Raw genomic sequence first — 24,777 nt, 5'->3', positions numbered from 1 at the left:
TCTCACTGTGGATTCCTAGAAATGTGAGGGAAGCTTCTTTTATTTTTAAAAATAATCCTTTCAGACTCCTTTGGGCACCATCTCTTAATGAATTCCCTACTCCCGTGTTGGAACCTTGAGTACTGAGAATTTTAGGCTTTCTGTGTTAACAGGCACTGACCCCCAGGAAAACACTATTTTTGACCTGAGATCATAGAAAAAGCTTCCAAAATTAAATAATAGAACTAAGATCACTAGTGTGTAGTTTGCACAGAAGTGCGTAGTATCACATTGTGAAAAATTTGGAATTTGAAGTTTTAAATCTGGTAATAAATAAAAAACAAGATAAAAGTTTTAAGGCAAAAGTTTCTTTCTTCTTCACCTTCCTCTTCATGCATCTAGGTAATTTTTTTGCAATTAGAAAAAAACCCCCACATTGCAAGCCATGGGTTATTAGTTATTAAGTTAAAAAATAAAAATCATTTAAGTAGCATTTCTTAATTAGACCATTTGGCCTTAAAAGGCCTTGTAAAGAGAGAAATACAACATCATTTTCAGCTTATTAGCTAAAAGTACTGAAGAACTCACTGTAATGTAAATAAAAATTAATAATCATCCGAGTTCAAAGACAAAATACTGTCTCTAAAAAATTTAATCCTGATTCTAACAACAAAAAAAAGAAGAAAAAACACACACACAAAAAAAAAAAAAAAACCAAAACCAAAACCACAATACTTCTGCAGGGCTCTGGAATAACATTCCTGTCCTATATTTCTCCTGCTTTTTGGAGAATCTGGAGTCTATTAATTACTTGATCACCTTCAATTTTCCAGGAACTGGATTTATGTTTTAATATCCTTATGCTCCAACACTATTTGTCTCCAATTCCAATTTTAATCACAGTCATGAAAAGCTGATAGGGTTTGATGGAAAATTGATCCTCTGCACTTAATTTTTCTTTTTCCCCCCAAGTGGACAATTGCAGATTGAAAATCCCAGACACAGAATATGAGATCACATGAATCCGGGTGCCTACAAAGTTGCAATACTACATTGAAATTTTTCTTATCAAAGATGGCACTGCCATAAAAAAAAATTAAGTGTTATGTGATTTATTTTTGTTTAATAAGTCTATTAAGCACTTGATGAAGTGTGGCAATGTCTCCAATTGTACCCACCATTCACTTTGACCCGAGCAGTGGTTTTCAGTTCCCCAGCACTGCAGGTGTAGTCCCCAGCATCGATGGATTTCACATCTCGAATTATGAGCTCTGCCACAGTCCCATGCTGCTTAAATTCGTATTTCTCACTGGCATGGAGAACAGTGTCTCCCTTCATCCACTTCACTGGGGCACCAGGCTTGCTGAGCTCACAGGTCAGCCTGACCTGCTTGCCTTCTTTGGCTTCTTCATTCTGGAGCTCTTGCTTGAAAATAACTGGTGATTCTGAAAAAAGGAATAACAGCAATGTTAAAAGAAACACATTTCTGTTTTAGTATCAGACTTTGTTTTTGAGACAGAAAACAGCAGGAATGAAAAATCACTAGCAAAGAGTAAACAGATCCTGACATCTCACATCTGGTTGCCAGTACTTTACAGCAGAAAAAAAAAAATTAAAATTAAAAAATAAAAAATTGAAGCCAGATGCTCATTTTCTTTTTAACCACAATCTGCACTGCTGAAGATGCTGCTGCTCTTACTGCTTTCGTTATTAAAATCAGTGGCAGATGCTGCACTGCAGTTAATGACACAAACTGTGCTGCAGATGGCTGCTCAGAGCTGGACCACCAGCACAAAAAACATAAAACTTCACTGAGGTCAGCTCACACACAACACAGAGCACACAGAGGAATGGCAAAGCACTTTCTGTCATCACCAAAACCCCTACAGTGCATTTTTTTATCCAGCATGAACACAGAATCGCACCAGCACAGAGCAAACACAGAGGGAAGCACAGCTGAACGTGGCAGGGTCCCTGTGGAGATTCCCCTGCAGCCTCTGTCACAAGGCTTTAAGGTGAACTAGTGCAGGGAAGGCACTTTTGGGGGAAAACAAATGAAATGTTGATAAGGAAAAAATAAATTCTTCTTGAATTATGATGTCTTATGCACTTAACCTGTGGCTGTTGGAAATCCACACCCTATTAACCTGTTCCCTTTTCACCTCTGGTTTGGGACACTCAGTGTCACAGGACTACTGAATTTCTATTTTCTGGTTTTGCATTCTCTTGTTCTGATGTGACTCTGATAAAGTCTTCCAATAATGCAATTTCTTGTAGACATCCTCATGGCTTGACTCCTTGACCTGGATCCGTGTGTTTGAATCCTGCATCCATCCACACCCTTCTCTGTGAGGGGTAAAATGTGGGATCATTGCAAACGTGGCTCTTTTCTAACAGAAAATTGTTCATCCAGGCCCTGCTGGAGTCAGCACAGTTCTTTGTTCTGTGGGTGATGGATATTGGGAAAACATCCTTGTGCTACAGAAAGACAGAAAATCGGGATCATTAACAACCAGCTCTTCTTCATTGCATCTTCAAGGTCTTCTCTTCCTTGCACAGCCTCGAGGTGGTTCTTTGTGCTCTAGAAAAGCCCTGTGAGCAGCTTGTCCTCCCACTCGGTGCTCTGGGTTCAGGATGATCATTCCAGCCACCCAAATTTTTGTTCATGCTGATTTCCCTAATGCAGATGCAGTTTCTGCTCAGTCTATCCCAAGTGTGTAACTCCAGCTGCCCACAGGACATGCTCTGGTGTGGATAAACACAGCCTGTGCCTGTGAAATCCCCCTTGATGCTGCCCAGGGGAGAGATTTAACTCACTCACAGAGTGATTTAACCCACAGAGACACAGCTCCTCCTCAGCTGGGGCTGGGACAGTGACTCAGGACAGGCAGGAGCAATTACAATGTGATATTTGGTGAGCCTGGTTCTGACCTGGATGAAACTCAACCCACACCTAACTCAGAGTTTAAAAATCCATCTAAGAAGAGAACTTTTGCCTCAGCTCAGACAACAGCCCTTTAATTCACAGAAACACAGAACACTTTGGGCTGTAAGGGCCCTTTAATATCTATATTATTGATATCTATCCCAACCCCTGCCATGACCCCAGATATCTTCTACCAGACCAGGCTGCTCAGAACCCCACCCAAACTGACCTTGAATGTTCCAGGGATGGAGAATCCACCACCTCTCTGGGCAACCTCCTCTGGTGTTTTACCACCCTCATTGTAAAAAACTTCTTCCTTAAATCTAATTAAATTAACCCTATTTCACTCTAAACCATCTCCCCATGTCCTGCCAAGCAGGAGAGCACCTTGATGCTGCTCTGAATAAATCTGGCTGCCCAAAGCACAGACAAATGTGGGGCTGTGAGCTCCCTCCTTGGAGAGGAGACAGCCCTGGGAGGTGATCCCTCCTTTCTGTGGATTATCTCTCAGCCTGATGTGTTCCACTGCTCTGTCTTTGGGGTTTGAGATGATCTTCAATGCACCTTCCAGCCCAAAGCATTCCAGAATTCCATGATTTTCAGAGTTCCTCAGAGCTGGAGTCAGGTCAGATGAAGGGTTCTGCTGTTTCACATTCTGTCCCCTGTTACTTGATGAGAACACCTCAGTGCACACCACAGGGTTCCTTTTCAGTGCAGTTTCGTGTATTTATCATTGCAATTAATTACTCTGGGCTTGGTGTTAGCCCCAAACCATCACTCCAAAAGTTCTCACCCTTGGCAGCAATGACTGCACCACTTTTGGCTGCTCCAGCCTCACACCCACGTCTGCCACTGCCTCTTTCTTCTGCCCTGAGAATGACAAGCTTGGCTTCAAACCCTGCCTGCCTGATGTTATATTTGGAAGAATTCCTAAGGCTCTTCCCATCCTTGCACCACTTCTTCACAAGTAATCTGTGAGATTTGGATCCAGGATTGCTTGTCTCAAAGCTAAAAATCAGGGTTAGTAACAAATAATTTGGTGTTTGTGGCTATAAAGGCACCAGTGATGTTGTAAAGTGTTTAACTATCAAATAATATCTGGGAGACACTGAACAGAAGATTCCTGATGAAGAACATAAATAATCAGCCTTTTGCAAAATAAACTTTTCATTTTCCCTCAGGAAAAAAAAATCTATTCACATTTCTGCAGCTTAGCAAAATTCGGGCAAATTTTCAGCTTCTGTGAAAAGTTCTTCAAAATAAATGTGGTTATTATGGAAAAAAAAAAAAAAAGAGAGATTATGATCTGACACAGTGGAGACTGTGTGTTTTAAATCTCTGGGCAACGAGAAGTATTTCTATTTCCAGTAAGGAAACATCTCTCTAATCCCACATTCTTGGGCTGTCTGGCATTCATTTTATGTCTCTGCTACCAAGCACTTCAGTTTTACCTCAGTTTAACTTCTCCAGAGAAAACAATCCATTGTCAACAATGAATAGCAGAGAGCAGATGCAATGTTGCCTTTCAAACAATGAAAACTGAATTTAAAACTTGTTGGTTGCCCTTTTTTTCTTTTGTTTTCCTTGAATTAATTGATTTCTCCTCATGAATCATCACCTTATCAACTTGAGGAAAACTGAAGGAGGCATCCAATGTACCATCAATGCACTACAACATCCCCATCTGAATCCAATAAACACTCCAAGACTTCTCCAGGATTACAAATAATTAATTCTCCAGCCTTAATTTCATTATATAATTAATGTTACTCTTGAGCATGTACAGATACACAACGATGGTGCTAAACTTGTAGCATTTCTGTTGGGATTTTTTTCCACCTACCCACGTTAACCCCACTCATTCCTGCTCATCATTTCCTCTCCTGCAGTCGTGATGATGGATTTACCTTTAACAACCAAACTGGCAGATGTTTTCTTATCACCAGCTTCAAATGTAATGACCCCCGAGTCCTTCAGTGAGAGCTTTTTCAGCGTTAGCAGGTGATATCCACCAGGCTGGGACTGGATCTCATTAAGTTCATTGGTATGGAGTGGGGTTTTATCCAAAAACCACTGCACTCTGCTATAGTCTACGGGAGAGATTCTGCACTTGAACATGGCAGATTCTCCTTCTAACACAGTGACATCCTCCAGGTCTTCTGTTATTAGCATTCTCTGGCCTGAAAGGAACATAAATACATCAATTACTGGAATCTTCACTTTCTGGAGTGAAAACCGACATGGAAAACTCCCAAGATTTCCCACGTGAGCATTTCAAGTAAGAAATACGTTCATGACAGAAGATTGAAACAGAATTCCCCTGATATTGATCACAAAACCCACTCAGAGGAAGACAATATATACAGGACACACAAAATAGGGTGAAGACAACTTTAAAGCACCAGAAAACATAAAGCAGAACAAGTAGCCAATACAATGCAAACCCAGGGTTGTAAATTTTCTCCTAATGAAATCCCTGGAAAGGTTGGAAGGATGAGTCTCTGACAGCATTATTGGGCTCTGAATATCACCAAGAGATGACCTCTCCCTTGACAACCTGTCTGATTTTCTACAGCAAAAATAAATTTATTTCTATGGGATAGGACCACTGATCCCACACCTTCTTTGAGTTCAGTCTAACCATAAACACAGGGGGAAATGGAGAAAAAGTCTGACTGTGGTTTTGGTAAAAAAACCCCAAAACATCTGCCCTGAAAACCTTCTATATATATATATGCACACATCCCAAGCTAAAAATAATTATAAACATGCATACAAAGATAAACCTCACTATGAATATTTATATAATAAGGTTATCACTGTATACAAAAATATCTCTGATGTTCCTCCTACTTATAAAACCAGCACAGGAGTGTTTTACTTTGAAGTTTGTGACAGAGAAGTGTTTTTTTCCATTCAGAAAAGCTGGTGTTAAAAACCTCAGAGCGAATTCAGACAGCTCAGAGCTTGATTTTATGACAGGGATTAAACACATTTCTTTGCTTCTTGAAGATGCTGTAGCAGATGATCAGAGGATTCTGACTTTACCCCCTTGTCTTTAAAATAATAATTAGCAAGTGGGCACTGCTGCATCTCTATCTGACTATTCTTGAATCATTTCTCCAGAGGGCAGAGGAGATGGAACACTGGGGAGGAATTCTTCCCTATGAGGGTACTGAGGCCCTGGCACAGGTGCCCAGAGCAGCTGTGGCTGCCCCTGGAAGTGTCCAAGGCCAGGCGGGACAGGGCTTGGAGCAGCTTGGGACAGTGGAAGGTGTCCCTGCCATGGCAGGGGTGGCACTGGATGGGTTTTAAGTTCTCATCCAATCCAATCCATTCCATGACTCTATGGACCATTCCATCTCTCCACCCTCTCTTAGAAACCACTCCTGGGAAGAAGAATCTAGGGGTCTGGAGAGAAGCCTGAAGGCAGGATAACCTTCCCTCATCCAGCAGCAGCACTGTGAATCCCATCCCTTTTGTGCTCACACAGGAACACCAACCTGTCCCCTCACATGAGCCTTTGGGGGTTTAAACCACACCCCAGATACTCCAGGTGTAATTGCTGCAATTTGCTCTGTAGGTCCAGCTCTACATTGCTATGTTTGTGTGCACATGTTCCTGCCATCATGAGAGAGACAGAGCCAGAAACCAGGGGCTCTGCTGCCCTGCTGAGATCCAGCTCTGCCACAAAAGGGATGCACAACCACATTCCTCTCATTCCTACCTTGCACAGTTAGCTTGGCTCTGGACTGGGCGTCCCCAATGTCACAACTGTAAGTGTCACTGTCACTTTTCTCCAAGTTCTTTACGGTCAGCTGGAGGACTTGTCCTTTCTGTGTGATCTCGTATTTCCTGCCAGCCCTGAGCTCAGCGATGCCTTTCCTCCACACCACAGAGGATGCAGCTCTCTCACTCTGGCACACAAAAACTGCAGTTCCACTTTCGTCAACCTTCAGGTCTGAGAGTTCCTTGATAAAATAATTAGGCTTTTCTGGAAAGAAAAAAAAGAAATTTAAAAAAAATTAATGAGAGACAGATTTGTTATCCAAACTAATCCTGAGCATCCAGAGTGGTTTTGGATCCTCTCTGCTCCAGCTCATAGAATCATAAAAAAATAATCATGGAATCATTTAGGCTGAAAATACCTCTAAGGTCACCAAGTCCAACTATTAACTTAATAAAACCATATCCCAAATAACTATATCTACACATCTTTTAAATCCCCCCAGTGATGGTGACTCCATCATTTCCCTGGGCATCCTGTTCCAATGCCTGACCACCCCTTCCATGAAGAAATTTCATCTTATATCTAATCCAAACCTTGAGGCCATTTCCTCTCATCCTATCAGATGGAATTAATCTAAAATCACCAGGTTCCCCTCCTGCCACAGGACATATCAGGTGAAATACCTCCAGGAAAGTTTAATGCCATGCTCCATGTACTGGTGAGGTCTCCTCTTGCAGTTTTCATCACTCATATTCAAAACAGAATCATTCAAACTGCCAGTTTTGACTGCCTTGTTACAGGGCCCATAAGATTGCTCAGTATCTACAAGGTGTTTTTCCATATCTAATTTTTTTAAGCTTTAATAAATTATTTTTCATAAAACTAAAAATGGATCCAGCCCAGGGAGATGGAGGAGAAGAAGCCTCCCATGGCTGTGGATATTTACAGCCAACCTCTGAAGCTGCCAGCTCCTTCAGCTGACCTTGCACAGTGATCCTGGCTGTTGTTTTGGAGGTCTCTGTCTCACAGGTGTACTCCCCGCTGTCCTTGACCGTGGAGTCACGGATGATGAGCGTGGCCCGTGTCCCCTCCTGCTGCAGCTCGTATTTCTGGCTTTTCCGGATTGCTTTGCCATCCTTGAACCACCTGATGCTCACGTCAGCTTTGGACAGCTCACAGCTCAGGTTGATGTCCTGCCCTGCTAGTGATGTCTTATCCTCCAGCTGTTTTGTGACCTCAGTAGGTTTTTCTGAAGAGATTAAAAAAGGAAAAAAAAAAAAAAAGATATGGTTGGAGCTTTTGCAATTAAAATCACAGAATCCCAGAAGGGTTTGGATTGGAAGGGATCTCAAAGATCATCCAGTTCCATCCCCTGCCATGGCAGGGACATTTCCACTGTCCCAGGCTGCTCCAAGCCCTGTCCAGCCTGGCCTTGGACACTTCCAGGGATCCAGGGACAGCCACAGCTGCTCTGGGCACCTGTGCAGGCTTGGAACAAGATGATGGAAGGTTCCTTCCAACCCAAACCATTCTCTCATTTCCTGATTCTGTGGAAAAGGACTTACTACAGATTATGAACTATGTCTGAAAATTACCAATTTCTTCTCTCCACTGACCACCCAGGAGTGATTTTCTCTGATGCACAGTCTGGGTTGTAATTATCTGTACACACTACCTAGTGTAGACAGTTGTCAAATATCTATTAAAAATTTCAGCATTTCATTTGTTTTTAAGGAAAAATCTCAGCTCTTCAAGGCTCACAGGGAAGGCTGCTATTGACTCAGATCATAAGAAGTTTTGCTGAAAAACCTTATGAAAATACACCCAAGACTTTTCTGATCCCCTTACCTTTCACAACCAGGGAAGCCTTGGAGGTGAGACCACGGGCAGTGAAGGTGACCTCCCCAGTGTCATCAGGAATCACATTTTTGATACTCAAAGTGTATTTCCGACCCGCCTTGGAGGCTCTGAATCTCCCCCCACTTTCCACTTTCCTCCCGTTCAGCGTCCAGTTAAACTCATCAATGCTTTCATGGGACAAAACACACTCAAAAGTGCAATCTTCTCCCTCCTGGACTTCAGTGCTCTTGAGTCGTTTGGTGATGCCAATGTTCAGTTCTGGAGAACAAAAATTACAATTAATACCAGTTTTAAATGCTTTTATGATAGACAGGAGTGAAGTAGTGGTGTTTTTAACTCATAAAGAGGGGTTTATCTGTTAGATTGGCAGGACACTGCATTCCTTACAGCTGGCTGTGACATGGGAAAGATTTTTCAGACTCAGAATCATCCCAAAATTATACAAGAAGAGAAATGTGAATGTCCTGGCTGTGCTCAGGAAGGACTGAATGAGGAACAGCTCAGTGGGGAAGATTCAAGATTCAATGAGTTAGAGAAAAGCTGTCAGGAAAGAAGCCTCTGGGACAATGGGTGAGGTTCTTCATGCTGATAGGGGAAATGGGATGTTTGAATTTTTCTGACTTGTTACTCCTGATGTTCAAACCAGGCAAATTCTAAATTTTTCTCATTAACATTATGAGTTTGGAAGTCATGAACAATTCTTTGGTCTTCAGGCTGACACAAGGATTAGAGGACAGGCTGAACCACTGGGCTCCTAAACAGATATTGTCATCCTGCTTTTGTATTCCCACTGAGTCAATAATTCAAAATAGGAAACAGGCTGCTTGGGGGATTCTTTGTTATTCGTTGGGATTTTTTTTTGAGAAACTTTTGCTTTTCTGGGAGGATTTCTGCACTCTAGGGATGTTCAGGAAGAAAATATTGTCACTACATTCCTGACACTGATTTTTCACTTAGAAACCCTGGATATACTTACACCAAAATTTACAGGGGTTGCTCAGACATCCCAGTATTATGTGAGATTTGTTCAGGAACAGGTGAGAGCCCAAGACACCAAGCCCACCCATATTTTTAACACCCCTTGAGAGGCCCCTGTCTGCAACACTTACCCTGAACGCTGACCTTTGATTTGGCAACATCAGTGCCGATGTCACAGGTGTACAACCCCGCATCTGTCTTTTCCAGGTCATGGATGAGGAGGCACAGGGTCTTCCCAGACTGTATCTCCTCATACTTCTTGCTGGAAGCGATCTTCACACCATCCTTTTTCCAGACAGGTTTGACCTTCTCTTTGGAGACTTCACATTCCAGTTTGATCACTCCTCGCTCCTCACCAAAAACATCATCCAAGGATTTCATGAAGACAGCAGGTTTCTCTGGAGGTAAAGGGGCAAAACAGAGAACAACCAGGATGTTTGGGACACTTTCACAGTTGCTATCAAATATTTACAGACATTAATAAACCTTGGCAACGTTGCTGGTACCAATGCAGAACCTAAACTAGTGTCATGCTCCAGCACCCCAAATCCTTCATCCTGCTCTCAACCCTTCATCCCAAGATTGTGCTGACACGAGGGTGCAGGTGCAGCACCTCACACTGGCCTTGTTGAACCTCAAGAGGTTCACATGGTCTCACTTCTTGAGCATGTCCATGTCCCTCTGGACGGCACCTCAACCCCCAGGAAGGTCTCATGCCTCATGTGTCACCTGCACACTCACCGAGGGTGCCCAAGAACCTGTTAAACCACAGAAACTCAGCTGTGTGACAGAACTTTACGATGTATGAAGGACAGCAGGAAACTGTCTCCTCATGGCTGATTGAATCCTGTCCAGAACTGATGCATTAAAATCCATAGAACTGTAGAATATCCTGAGTGGGAAGGGACCCACAAGGATCATCCAGACCAATATCTGTCCCTGCAGATACCCCAACACTCCTGGAGTTCTGGTAGCCTTGGGACTATGGTCATGCCCTGAGGAGCCTGTTCAGTGCCCACCACCCTCTGGGGGAAGAATCTTTTCATGAAATCCAACCTAAAACTTCATAACTCAGGCCCAGCTCTTTCCTCAAGTCCTGTCACTGGCTACCAGAGTGAAGAGGTCACTGCCCTTCCACTTCCCCTCCCATGAAGATGTTGAAGCCCATAGCAAGCTCACCCCTCAATTTCCTCCAGCTAACCAAACCAAGTGACCTCAGCTGCTCCTCTCAAGGCTTTTCCTCCATCCTTCATGGCACATATTTAATAGCTCGATATTTATCTATTAAACCTCATGGATTTGGTAAACAATGGCATTTTTGCATTTCTAATTCGCCTTCAGGGGCGCGATCAGGACCCACCTATCACCTTGAGCCGCACGGTCTCTGACACCTTGTCTGACTTCATTGTCACCGTGCCAGCATCCTCAGGCTTCACCTGCTTCATGGTCAGCGTGTAGCACTTGCCAACGCTCTTGATGTCGTTGAAGTTGTTGGTGTAGAGGAGGGTGCCGTTGAGGAACCACTCCACGTCCTCGTCGTCGTGGGACAGCTCGCAGGAGAACACAGCAGAGCTGTCTTCCTCAATCTCCACGTCCTGCAGGTGCTTCAGGACCTCCACATTGCGGGCTGGGGGAAACCAAGGGGCACCATCACCACTACAAATCATCAACCACAAGCAATTTCATGGAGTTTATTGGATTATTTGTTCTGGTCTCCTGCACACCTTTGGTTACCATATTTCGCTTACTTGGTTCTGCATTTGCTCCAACAGAAAAAAAAAATCTATTTTAAAAACTAACAAAAATTGTCTAGAATTGTCTAAAACTGAGAACCCTCAGTTCTCTTTTTATGTATAAATCAGCTTGGAGGTTTTGGTTGTGATTTGTTTAAAAATAAGTAATTTTTTTCTAAAATGATGTTACAATGACCCTGAGCATCCCACAGAGTTCCAATCCCTGTGTGCCTGTCACTGCACAGACAAACACATTTTAACTAAATTGTCCCTCATTTCCAGGGAAACTGTGATAGAGGATGAGATGAGAATGATTTTGGCCACAAAGGCAAAGAGATTCAGCAACTTGCTCAGGTTTAGGGAGCAAGAGGATTTTGGTTCTTTTCTTTCCCAGTTCTTGGGCAGAGATTTCTCCTTGCAGCTTCTCCAATCATGGAATGCTTTTTCAAGAATGAGATTACTCACGAGAGGGTTCGGGACTATTACTTGATTAAAATAAAAATAAAAAAATATATACTTGTTTGGATGGAATGAAACCACACTGAGTCCAACCATTCCCCCAGCACTGCCAAGGTCACCATGAAACCACATCCCCAAAACTTTTCAATCCCTCCAGGGATGGTGACATCACCACTGCCCTGAGCAGCTCATTTTAATGCTTGACAATCAAGTAAGAACCTCTGCAAAGCCAAACTGCCACCAAGAGCTCCCTGGACTTTTGGAAATGATTCTGTGGCTCAGCTCCAATTCTTGCTGGAAGTGACACAGTGAACATCTTTTCTTGCACGGTCACCTCAGGGGAAGAACTGGCTAAAAACAGTTCCATGCCCAGATGGGATAGAACATCTCTGTGAATAACAGCTCTATTCAGATATATAATAGTAGTTATAAAATGTATAAATAGCAGGTAGACGAATGTGTAGCAGATAGAGAAGTTGACACAGCGGTCAGGAAATGAAAACCACAACCAAGATCACCAGAATGAGAGGCCTGTAGCAGTTTAACATAGAGGATTTTTTTACTTAGAAGCACCAGAGGCCTAATTCCTTGCATAAAATGGACAATAACATGTCCTGACAAGTGTTAATTTGTACCTTTTCCACATGCTGCCATCCCACACGCATTACCAACTTCACAGCAAGAGCTGGATTTCAGGATTGTGACACTTTTGCTTGTGACACTGCATTTATATAAAATTAGAAGATAACTGTGGGGATCTACCTCTCCTCAGGAGGAGGAGCCCTGAGTGAAACAGAGAACCATGAAAACCAGCACAGGTCAGCCCTGCTGCTGCAAACCTCTCGTACCTTCAACGCTCAGCGTGGCTTCGGTCTCTGCGATCCCAGCCCTGCACTTGTACACGCCAGCATCCTCAGGCTTCACCTTCATGATCTTGAGCTCTGCTGAGTACTGATCCCTCTTGATTTTGTACTTCTCCGAGGGCTCAAGGAGCACCTGGCCCTTGAACCACTTGACGTGCTTTGGGGAAGGCCTGAAGTCACAGGACAGGACGACCGAGTGTCGCTCCAGGACGGTCTTGTCCTCCAGCTTCCTGGTGATCTGGATGTGGTAATCTGAAAAGCAGGGGTGGGGAAGAAGAATGAATCAATCTAAGGAAGAGGAAGGTTTTAATCTGCATTTCATGCCCATTAATATAATGTATGACTTTCACAGTTGTTTTGTGAACTGCTCAGATCCTGCCACAAGTGTCTCTAACAGAGCCCATGTGCTTTGAAGCTACAACAGCACAACGATCTGAAAGGAAAGCTGATTTCTCTAAGATAATACTGTATATTAACCACCAAATTCATGGTCCACTTCTGGCTCAGTGCTTGTTGAATTGCTCTCTAATTGAGGTTTTCATTCAAGTAAGAGCAAATGAAAGACAAAGCAAGGACTTCAGGATGTGATTGGAGAGATTTACCATGGTGACAGCAGAAGACAAAAAACCTTGAGGCTTTGTCCTAGATCAAGTCAATGACAAAATGAATTAAGTAAATGAGCTATCATCTTGTCTAGTTCAGAAATGGGACAAAATAAACTCTCCTGGCAAATTTCATCTGTTTTGTCCTCCTTGGTAAAGTCAAGAGAATAAAAATAAACCAGAAACCAGTTTTAGCTTGATAGATTTGAATACCAGGGACATCAAAGTCATTTAGTCAGATCCCTTCCTAAGACATTTCAGGCTCAGTTGGTGCATCCAGCTCCCACCAACTTGAGCTGGGAACTAAACAGATCTTCCAGGTACACACACATTTCCAAGAACCCAGCCCAGAATAGAGAATATTTATGACTAATTACTTTCCACGTACTGAGAGAGGGAAGATCTTTGTTCTGATTCACATGATATATATTAAAATCACATTACCTCTGACGAGCAGGTTTGCTGTGGATTTGGATTTGCCGATGGAGAACTGGATGGTGCCTGTCATATCAACACTTGTTTTTAATATTGTCAGCCTGTGGATGGTGCCTTCCTGCTGCATGATGAAGTTCCTGCCAGCCTGCAAGGCTGCTCCCTTCAGGAACCACTTGGCAGGTTTCACAGATGGAATGGAGGTCTCACATTCAAAATTGGCTTCTTCAGGCTCAGTCACGTCCTCATCACACAACTCTTTTACAATATTAATGGCTTGCTCTGGATGGAACAAGAGAGCAGGGATTTAGGAGTCATGAAAGCTTTTCCATTATCAGCCTGAACACCCATGACATTTTTTCTGCACTTGTGAACTCAAAAGGCCTTAAAACACCATTTTTTTTTCTGTATAAAAGCAAACAGATATTGCTGGTCATGGGCCAGAAAGTCAATCTGTATCTCTTGATTCCTAGTCCCAATTCTAAAGTCACCTTCCTATCCTGAGATCAAACATGTAATGCTATAAAATGGAAAAGAAGGTTCATTGGAATGGAGATTTTGATAAAAGGAGCTGCAGCATTTATCTGATAAACAGACTTTTCCCAATATATTTGATAAATGTCTCTGGAATGGGGATTTCCTTATTTTTCTTAGGAGAATATACCATATATTCATTTTTCAGGATGTTCCTGTGTGTAAAAGAATACAACACTAATGGACTTCAGAATAAATAACATGAAATAAAAATCCTTTTCAAGTTGCAATGTGTTTCCAAAGTAAACAACAGTTGAGTCAGCCCATCCTCCTCCAGGCATTCTGGAGGTGAAAAAAAAGGGGTTTTCTATGATGCCTTGAGTGGCTAGACAGTATTAAAGAATAAAGTAGGTATTTATTAAAAAAGACCTTCACAGGATACACCTTGGGCAGTAAAAGAGCCTGGCCAGGGATCCACCTAAGATGGACCCAAGTCATGAGTTTTTACACTTTTATAAGTTTTGGTCCATTTCCCTATTGGAGCTAATTGTCCAATTACAGTTTCAAGTTATGAAGTCAAATCCACCCAGATTGCTCTCCCCAATTTGATGCTGTTTGCACTTTTTGGGGTTGAAGCTGCAGCAGTGTCCTTTATTCTGGAACTGGAAAATGATTATTGTGTGTGACTGAGCTGTGAGGAGAACTTGCAACACTTTGTATGAAGTTAGGAGCTGCACATTAATGCAGTACAGAACCTGATAAATATGAAAGCCAAAACTTAAGGCATCACCTACCTTCAACAAAGAAATTAGCGCTGGTTTTGTCATCGAAGGCATCACACGTGTACGTGTCCTCATCCTCGTAGTCGGCGCCGTTGATGACGAGTTTGCGATAGACGCCCTCGCTCACGATCTCGTATTTCTCACTGGGGTGAATTTCCATGTCCTTTTTGAACCAGCGGACCCTGGCGTTGGCCCGGGACACCTGGCACTCCAGGACACCCCGGTGCTTCCACAGGGCGATCTTATCCCGCAAGGGCTTCACGATTTTTACAGGTAGTTCTGCAAGAGCAATGAAAATGGAGCAATCAGTACGGTCTTCACAAGAAACTCAGAGATATTTCTTTTATGTTCCATAATTTGGACGATGACAGGAATCCCTGCTATGCTGAGCACTTGATTAACAAGTTTAATTAGTAGGAGCTAATGAAAGGGAAATTTTTCCTCCACGTTTTGCCAGAATTGCAGAAGTAACAGGTGGTTTCCTCAACACCTCACAGCAGTGCTACAGCAAAACCAGGGGCTGTTCTCCAGTTTCCTGAGCTCCTCAGCAGTGCATTAATTCAAACATCTTCCTTTTCTCTCCTTCTATCACATTGTTTTAGTTAAACACACCCCAAAAATCTGGTTTTTGTTATAACATACACCAGAACGTGAAAATACAAGAAAAAGTCAAGATAGAAAAAGTCCCTCAAATTTCACACACAACTTTAAATGTCTAAAGGTGCAAATCCAACCTCCTGATAAAATTAACTGGGATTTAGTCAAAATAAACTCCCAGCTGATATTTACCAGGCAGTTTTTCTTTCCTTGAACACAATAGGACTTTTTTTAACCTCCACATCCAAAGTGGGGGAAGTGAATTGGTTTGTAACATGACAGAGCAGAAGCAGTGCTGGCACAAACAGCAGAATTTACCTTTTACAGTCAGCTGAGCACGAGATTCTGCCTTTTCTGCTACGAATTTGATCTCAGCTGCATCCTCGACGTGGACACGTGCGTAAGTCAGGGAATAAGTCTTTCCTGGACAGACAGACAGACACAGCTCAGCTATCCCACGGCAAAACCCTATTTTGTCATCTCCCATGCCAGCCCCTTCTCCAACCCACCCCCATTCCAGAACAAATCCCTTTTTCCCTCCTACCATCCTGCCGCATTTTGATGTTGTCGGAAGTCTTGAGTTTGTTGTCATTTTTGTACCACTGGGTTTCGACCTCATCGTGTGAGATCTCACAGGTGAAAGATGCACTCTCGTATTCGTTCACTTCCACATCCTCCAGTGGTTTTACAATCTTGATATCTCGGGCTGTGAAATCATAAATATCATAAAAATCATAAATATTTACGTCTGGGCGTTTCTCCATAAGTGAGTGTGGTGTGTTTACTTTCTGCATAATTACATGGAAAATATGGGATTGTGTTTTATTCTTTCTTCCTGGGTAGTTTCTCTCTGCAATACAGTGAATACTTTTTATGGCAGAAACTTACTGCAAGAGGATTTTATGGATGCTGGAACTTCATGCAGATATTAATGAAAGAAATACATATATTTATGAAAGCAAATTCAAGAAAAAACTAAACACAAGTCTACAATATTAGCTCATTATAAACTTGCCTCATTCATGCTTCTCTGCATGCTCTCTCTGTTTTACACAGATGTCTTTTTTCAGAGTCTAATCCTCTTTAACTCTGCACCTTGGCACTCATTTTGTCAGAACTGATTTATTTATATGTATTGCTGTCCTTTCTCTTTGAAAGAGACGGCCTTGATGCACCTTAGCTCAGCCCCAGGAGCAGAGTTGAAATGCAAACAACAACCCATCCCAATCCCAAAACCAGGAGAAAAGTGGGAGCTCAACAGAGCAATGGGACAGATGTTCATGAAGATCCTGCAGAACCCAAGCAGCCACAGGAGGACAGCATCTAGTAAGCAATGAGAAAGTTGCTCTGTCTTTCACTAAGAAAGAGTTGATCAGTTTTTCAGATGCCCCTTCAGGAAATAACATCTGCCAGGGCACAGCAGAGCTGTCTGCTGAGTATCTTGCCTTTATCTCAGAAGTTATCTCAGGTATTTCAGAGCCTGGTGACAAAACACACCGGGTGCTCAGTGCAACACTGAGATGGAAAAACTGCCTCAAGCATAAAGGAGAGGTGCAGGCAGAAATAATGACCCTTTCCTTAACATTTACAATCTAAAAATTAGGGCACTTTTTGAGCTCACACCCAAGGCTTGTCCAGCCCCTATTCAGGCAAAGCCCCCCTGTGACAGTGGTGCCACCAAACCACATCAGCAGCAGCCACTGAATCCCTGCTTTGGGCCAGGCTGTCCAGTAGTTCCTAATGTGCCAACCCAGAAACACCATTCAGATTCCAGAGAACAGAAATCACTCATGCTAAATGGAAAACTGAGTTAGGATCTCTTCCAAAAATACTGCAAGGATAGAGCCAGCACAGGACAGCTTTGCCAGCTTCTCACCAGGAAGAGAAACATAACCAAAATGAGCAATTGTGAAGAGAAACACTCCACAGAGAATTTCTTGCTGTGTAGCCAAAACCACTGCAGTAAATGTATTTTCCTACTTCAGCCAAACATACCATGAACCTTTAGGGTAGCTGATGTCTTGTCTTCATCTGCTTGACATGTGTAGGTTCCCTGGTCTTCATATTCACACTTGTGAATAATGAGGCTTCTCTTATTTCCTTGGGAGATCATCCCAATGTTTTTACTTTGCCGGATCTCCTTCCCATCCTAGAAGGGGAAAGTTTAAAACAGATCATCCTCAACTCCTGTACATCTGCAGTGAGCAAAACAGAATCAGATCTGGGCCTATTTTATCATTCTCATTGGACTGAATGGAAAACTGTGTTTAAAGGAACTTGTGTTAAATGCTCATCACAGGGCAAAGATTTCAGGAAGTTGGAAGGGTTGAAGAACACACAGATTTTGGATTATCTCAGACACCCTTTTAAAGGCTTAAAATGCATGCAGGGCTGGCAGTGGGTTCCTTCAGACATAAATGGTTTTAAACTAAAAGAGGGTCAAATTTAGACGGGAAATAAGAGATTTTTTCACAATGAAGGGGGTAAAACAGTGGCACAGGTAGCCCAGAGGTGCATGTTCCATCCCTGGAAACTCAAGAGCAGGTTGAACAGGGTTCTGAGCAACCTGATCTGGGTAAAGATGTCCCTGCTCATGGCAAGAGGTTTGAAATGAGATGACCCTTCCAGCCCAAATTCCACCTTGAAGAATTGCTGCTACCCCAAATTAAGGAAGGTGAGCCCCAAGAGAGGTACATGAAATACCAGAGCTGATCCCCAAAATGACTGTCTAGGGAAAGGGAACTGGATTGTCACTGACAAAGGAAATTGAGGCTTCCCTTTATATCACATTTCCCAAAAAGGAATTCTGGGTGAATACTGCTTGGTGTGGAGTGAAGCACAAGACTGCAAATCTGTAACAAAAGTGCTCACATTTTGAATAGAAAAGTTTAACTTTCAATCCAATATACAAATACAATAAATAAAAACCTGAGTGATAAATTGGGAGAGTAAATGAACATAAGGACAAGAGAGCAATGCTAAGAGCTTTACTGCAAAGGCTCAGACTTTTATTCCCTGGAATTAAAGGCTCCCATTCCCTTGAAGAGAGGTCAGAAATTAAAATACCCCCATCCATTAAGTGCTGTACCTTGAACCACTTCACATTGGCATTGGGTTTGGATAGCTCACACTCAAATGTGGCCTTGAGCTTCTGAGTTACACTGACATCTGCCAATGGTTTGCTGATCCTCACAGGCAGTTCTGGGAAGGAAAGAGAAATTCCAATGTAATAAATAAAATTTTATTGGTTTGAGCACTTTATCATTGTTCTGTGGGCAGTGATGCCACAAATAATCCTGTTAGAAGGGAACATCACTGTGCTTTACATCCCTGGCAGCTACAAGGAAAATGTGTTGCCCTCTTAAGTTTGCTCTCCAGGTCAGGAGAAGACAATTGCATCCACCCCAAGCAGGACTGGAGCCTTCTGTGCCTGTGTACCTGTCACAGTGAGCTTCCCTGATGAGTTAATGCCCTCTGCTTTGAAGGAGATGAGTCCTGCATCTTCTAGAGCCACTGAGGACAGAGTCAGGGAGTGTTTCTTGCCCAGGACACCGAAGCTGACGTTGGGTGCAGGTTTCAGACGAACCCCATCCTTCTGCCAGGTGCCCTCCACGTCCTCGTGTGACAGCTCCACCTCGAAGGTGACAGTCCCTTTCTCAGCCACCTGCAGGGGCTGGAGGCCTTTCACCAACTTGATCTGCCTCACTGGAAAACAACACGGGAAAGTTGGAGATCTCACACCAGGAAATAGCCTGAGGATTCCCAAAATTGATTATTTCCCTATTGCTCGTGTACCTGCCAATTAGTTGGTATTTGCCAATTAACAACCACTTTTATAGGAAATAAAACCACACTGCTAACATAGCTGCTATTTTTAAATGGATGTTTTTGAGACAAACAGGTCAACCAAATATCACAGAAAACATAATTGGCCCCACTTTCTACCAAGATCTATCAGTTTTTAGTAAAAGAAAAACAAATAAATCCATGCCAATGCTGTGTAGTTCTTCAGTTAGGATAAAACAAGGATGGGAGGAAAAAGGTATAATAAAAGAAAAATAAAACAATGCATGACATGGGGCAAGAAGTGCTGACACCTCACAGGTTGGTGGCCAAAGCATGCATGGTTTGGGTGGACATTACCCATTCCTCTGACAAGACATCCATGCCCTATCATCCAGTGAAATGGATTAAGTGTTTAAACTTGCATCAGCACTAAAAGTAATTACGTTGCAAATTTAAAAAAAAAAAAAAAAATTAAACCACAGTGAAGGCTCCAAGACCTCCCCAGACAACCTATTCAGTCATCTCACCATTCAAAAGCTTTTTTAGATTATAACCTGGATCTTTCTCACTGCACCTGAAGTCCATGATTTCGTGGCATCATGGAAATTGTTCCACTTTACAAGAAATCAAATACCCAAAAGACTGTTTTCAAGTCCTTCCTCACCTATTATTTAGGACCAGCCCAGCACCAGTTGGTGGCAAGGACTTTATGGACAAAATTAGACAGTTCTTGAGTGATTGAATCCTATCTTCACCTGTCCTGTGACAATTACAACAAAAATGATGTAGGAAAGGGACAAAAGTACAGGGCTATGGATGAGGCACCATTAGTTTACCCAGGAGAGAAACACCCTCAGGGAGATTTGCTTTTGTAGTTTTTTAGACCCTGAGTGAATATAAAGAGACATTCTGAACGAGGTGATTTGCAGAGAAAGATCAGGGCAACAGATGGCTGAAGAGGAATTTTTTTTTTTTGCTAAAAAAATCATACCAAGGAAAAACAGAGTATATCAGGGAGTGAGAAAGAGAGTAAAGAGAACCATCTTTTAAGAAGCTTAATGGTCAAAGCTGGAGGGATGAGATGGAGGCAACAGGGACCAGTCAGACATTCCCTGTTCACTGCTCAGCTTTCCCCTCCTCTCAGCACTTTGACTGGTGGCCAAGCCCACAGTTTTGTCCCTGTGTCCCCACGATAATCAGAGACCAGAATCCACCTCCAAACCCTGTCTGGGGTATTTCTAGAACTGGGGATCACTGAACTCACTTTCCACATTGATCTTGGCTTGGGTCTTGTCGTCGGGGCTCTCGCAGCAGTAGAAGCCGCGGTCGGCGAAGGAGATGTCCTTGACCACCAAGGTGTGCTTTGTTCCCTCTGCTTTGATCTCTACTTTGTCACTGGGCTTCAGCACAATGCTGTTCCTCATCCACTTCACCTCTGCAGGCTTGGTCAGCTCTACCTCCAAGGTCACTGTCTCCCTCTCTTCCACTGTTTTGGGCTCCAGCTTCTTCTTGAAGGAGATTGAGGCCTCTGCAAGAGAGGAAATATTGGTAGGAATGTAGGAGATCCAGGAAACAGGCTGTGGAAGAAAATAAAACCACTAGCTCATGTATCTCCAAACCCAAAGCATTCTGGATACCCATGTTTAATAATGCAAAAGCAGAAATTCCCTGCTGCTAAAATAATTAATTAGAGTCATTTAAAGCCACATCATAGAATTATCACCATAGAATGGTTTGGGCTAGAAAGGACCTTAAAGCCCACATAATTCCAAGCAGAGCATCACCTCCAGTCTGTCAAAGGGGCACTGCCCCCTCTTACCTCGGACTCTGAGGTTGGCTGTGCTTTCCACACCCTCAGCACTGGCTGTGATTTCAGCTGCATCTTCCAGGGTCAGGTCAGTGATGGTGAGGCTGTGGTTGGTGTCCTTCTGGGAGATCACATATTTCTTGCTGGCTTCAATCTTGGCACCATTCCTGAGCCAGGTGACCACAGCATCACTGGGGGAGACGGTGCACTTGAACACAGCCTCTTTTCCTTCCTCAGACACCACACTGTTGAGACTTGTGACGAATTTCACCACTCTGGGAGCTGATGGATAGGAGTAAAACATTCAGGAGCATGTCCTTGAGGCATGGCATGAGCACCTTCCAACAGCCAAGAGCTTCCATGACTTTATTGGAAACAGCAATTTGATTACTTAAGTGACCACAATACTGGGCCATCACATTTCCCATGTCTGAGTAAAATATGTGTAGAAAAAGAGGTAAAAAAAGACAGGCAACCCCATCCTATATATTGGAAAGTGAATTGCAGCCTCAAATGCAATATGAAGGTCAATATTAAGACCTTCAATATTAAGACAATTAAGAGACCTGAGCCCAACAGGTCTCACACTCATTATGTTTTTCACAAACAGAGATTCCATTGACACTGAGAGTGGAATTCTGTATTTTGTTCTCAACACGCCAGTTGGCCCAGACACAAAAACAAATCCAGCTTTGCAGGACTATGACAGTTGAGGATAAAACCCAGGGATCCTGTGAGCCACTGTCTGAGGCCTAGGAAAATCCAGCCAAGATTTTTCCCAGACTGGACGAGCTTTGCTCTCAGGTTCCTCAAGGACAGGAACCCAAAACAAAGATTACACACCTGCAGAGTACGTGACAGTAGTCACAGAGTGTGTTTCTAAAAAGGTGTTGCTCCTCTGCCCGATGAACTTTCTCTAAATTGTTTAGCACGATGTATACTATTTAAACCCACAATTTCCTTGAATAAATGCTCTTTCTTGCTCTTGTAACAGAGTGTCATGTTACTGTGCCTGAACCACAAACAGTAACGGGATCCCTCCACACTGCCACCATCAGAGACGTACGTTTGGGGACGATGGTGACGCTGCTCTTGTCATCCCTGGACTGGCAGGAATATTCTCCCTCATCCTCAGCCCGGATCCCCGTTATGGTCAGGGTTCTTTTGGTTCCCTCCTCGCGGAGCTGGAAACGCTTGCTGGGTTTGATCTCCACACCGTTCCTGCTCCACATCACCTTGCCCTTGGCGTGGCTCAGCTCACAGCTCAGGGACACGCTGCCACCAATCTCGGCTTTCACGGCCTCCAGCTTCTTGGCAAACTTCACCGGGATTTCTGGGATCCAGGAGAGGGGAAAATTGTGAGGGAGGGGAAGAGGAGAAATCCGTCTTAAGAAACTGGTTCTGCCCAACTTTGAAAATAAATTAATTAATGGAATGGCCGTAAATATTTGGTGCTCAGGGGAGAGAAAATCTAACCAGAAATGTGGAAATTCAGGCATGGTATTTTCCCCATCATTCTGTAGGAGGATACAGAAACAGGAGGGGAGCAAACACCACAAGCACCCATCATAGCTTTCCATGTTCCAAACTGGCCAGAAAAAGATAAAAGTGGAAATGTGGAAGCTGGAGAACTTTGCTGGCCCATGGTGGGGCATCCAGAGAAGGTGCAACAAGCCCTGAGGTTGGAGCAGCTTTCAGAAGCGTTTGGGTTTCACCTCCACCCCACCATGAGTGAACTGCAGGAGTTGGGCTGGGCACTGCTCACCTTTCACCTGCACCCTGAATTCCTGCTTGTCATGCTTTGTCTGGCAGGTGTAGAGGGCAGAGTCTGTGCTCTCAGCTGCGGTCACTGTCAGTGTCCTGGATGCCCCCTCGCTCCTGATCACATATTTCTTGCTCGCCTTGATTTCGGTGCCATCCTTGAACCACCTCACTTCAGCGGTTTCAGGCGTGACTGAGGTTGTCAGTGTGATGCTTTCATGTTCTTGAACAATGAGAGGCTCCTTCTGGACAGCTTTCTTCTCAAATTTAGCCTCTGGCTCTAGAAAAGACAATAAACCGGGAAAATTAAGAACTTGATATGCTCAAATCCTTGACACAGCAGTTTTATATTGCTCTCTCTTCAGGACTCACATCACCAGCTCATCTACAGCCTGTAATAATCCAGGGAATATGGGTGAATATTTGTGGTTAGTATCATCTTTTCCTGAGTAGGAGGAAAGAAAATGATCTCTCAGACAACCCAGAACTTCTGCTTAGAAGAGAAGCAGAGGAAAGGAAATGCAAATATTTCTATTTTATCTGCAGCCCATAAAAAGCTTGTTTTTTAGAAGTAAAATTACCTATGTAATTCTTTCCCTTCCCCTTTTTAGGATTCTAGATAAAATTAAGAAGAGACATTAATAGACTGAATTTATAGCCTGTTTTCTATTTGCTCCACTGGCAGGAGTGCTGGGACTCAATCTTTAAGGCTCCTTCCAATCCAAACCATTCTGTGATTCCAGTCCCCCCTTACTTGGCCTCTTTTCCACAAAATCAGACATTTTTGGGGCACACACAAGCAGCAGACGAGGTTTTCTGAGTCACTTTTCTCCATAGCTCCACTGCTGCTCTTCAAAACTTCCCACTTCTAGTTCCAGCTCCCCACCACTGAAGGAGGTTGGGTGACATGGGGTGTGAAAGAGACAAGCAAAAAGCTATGCAGCATTTCCAGACCCCCAAAAAATTCCAAATTTCCCACCTCTACACTGCTAAATTAAGAATTAATGTGCCATGTTGCTCACTGGTGTTGGGAATATCCAGTTTTCCTCTGAGCCACAGGGACTGGTTCTTCACACACAACGTGAGCACTCACCAGTTGGTTCCAGTTTGAAGGTCAGCCTCTGCCCTGCAGCCTCACAGATGTATTCCCCAGCATCCTTTTTCTCCAGCTGCTCCACCACCAGGCGCCGGGACTTGCCCACGGTCTCTATTTTGAATTTCCGGGAGGAAATGAGCAATTTTCCATCCTTGTACCACTTCACTTCGGTCGTATCCTGTGCCACCTCACACATGAGAGTGGCACTTTCTGTCAGGACAGCCTTCACCTCCTTCTGGACCTTTTCCTGGTTTATAAATGCAGGTTTGGGCTCTGAGCACAGAAAAAAAAGAAAATCGTTGAGGGGTTGAGATTAATCTTACAGATTTCCGTGGAGAGGTTTGGAAAATATTTAGGTTGTCACTTGCCAAAACAAATTGCCATCACTGAGCAGTGCCTACCCTTCTGTGGGATGGAGTTGTCACTTGGAAAATTGGGAACTAAGAGCCTAGGAATGGAAATTACCAAGAGGAGCCTTGACATCAACCCTACAGTTGCAAGTCATCAGGTGAAAATATATTTTGTTCAAACCTTCCCAAAGAACTTCTATTCTGCATATCACTACAAGCTCCTAAATTTCTTTTACTTAAGATCTCAGACACAATAAAGCAAATTCTTGGAATATTTCATAGCAAAATTTAGTACTTGGCAGGAATAGTAAGACATCTCAAAAGACTGAGATCTCAATCACACAAAAGCCCAAATTCAGAAAAAAATGCTGTTTACAACCCATCTTGAGATCTGCTGCTGATACAATAAATAAAAAAGCATATTCCAGCCTCTAAGTCTTCCAAAATGGACAAGGAAAGGATTCTTTAATGGTTTTTCCTTTCAGGAGACTCAATAGATAAGAATCACCCTTTGGGATCCTAGGAATAGGAGGAACCAGAATAATTAATATTAATTATTTCC

At 43.2% G+C, this 24,777-nt stretch overlaps 1 protein-coding gene across 1 annotated transcript in view; it reads right to left on the bottom strand.

The window, feature by feature from the left end:
* The window catches only part of OBSCN (obscurin, cytoskeletal calmodulin and titin-interacting RhoGEF), a 165,378-nt gene that overhangs the window by 109,642 nt on the left and 30,959 nt on the right, over positions 1–24,777 (bottom strand). The window contains exons 14-33 of the mRNA XM_033070065.1: positions 23,863–24,138; positions 22,774–23,049; positions 22,075–22,341; positions 21,021–21,290; positions 20,466–20,729; positions 18,854–19,120; positions 18,504–18,616; positions 17,411–17,564; positions 15,960–16,121; positions 15,734–15,838; positions 14,831–15,097; positions 13,575–13,844; positions 12,514–12,780; positions 10,834–11,100; positions 9,605–9,871; positions 8,484–8,753; positions 7,618–7,884; positions 6,633–6,899; positions 4,813–5,085; positions 1,158–1,424 (exon numbers count right to left, since the gene is read on the bottom strand). Of these exons, the coding sequence (XP_032925956.1) occupies positions 1,158–1,424; positions 4,813–5,085; positions 6,633–6,899; positions 7,618–7,884; positions 8,484–8,753; positions 9,605–9,871; positions 10,834–11,100; positions 12,514–12,780; positions 13,575–13,844; positions 14,831–15,097; positions 15,734–15,838; positions 15,960–16,121; positions 17,411–17,564; positions 18,504–18,616; positions 18,854–19,120; positions 20,466–20,729; positions 21,021–21,290; positions 22,075–22,341; positions 22,774–23,049; positions 23,863–24,138 (4,836 nt within the window). The remainder of the gene's footprint in view (positions 1–1,157; positions 1,425–4,812; positions 5,086–6,632; positions 6,900–7,617; positions 7,885–8,483; positions 8,754–9,604; positions 9,872–10,833; positions 11,101–12,513; positions 12,781–13,574; positions 13,845–14,830; positions 15,098–15,733; positions 15,839–15,959; positions 16,122–17,410; positions 17,565–18,503; positions 18,617–18,853; positions 19,121–20,465; positions 20,730–21,020; positions 21,291–22,074; positions 22,342–22,773; positions 23,050–23,862; positions 24,139–24,777) is intronic.

The sequence above is a fragment of the Catharus ustulatus genome, chromosome 1 (genome assembly GCF_009819885.2).
Source record: "Catharus ustulatus isolate bCatUst1 chromosome 1, bCatUst1.pri.v2, whole genome shotgun sequence".
In the NCBI taxonomy this organism is placed as follows: domain Eukaryota; kingdom Metazoa; phylum Chordata; class Aves; order Passeriformes; family Turdidae; genus Catharus; species Catharus ustulatus.
The sequence above is the reverse complement of the archived record's forward strand: the minus strand, read 5'-3'. Positions and strand labels throughout refer to the sequence as shown.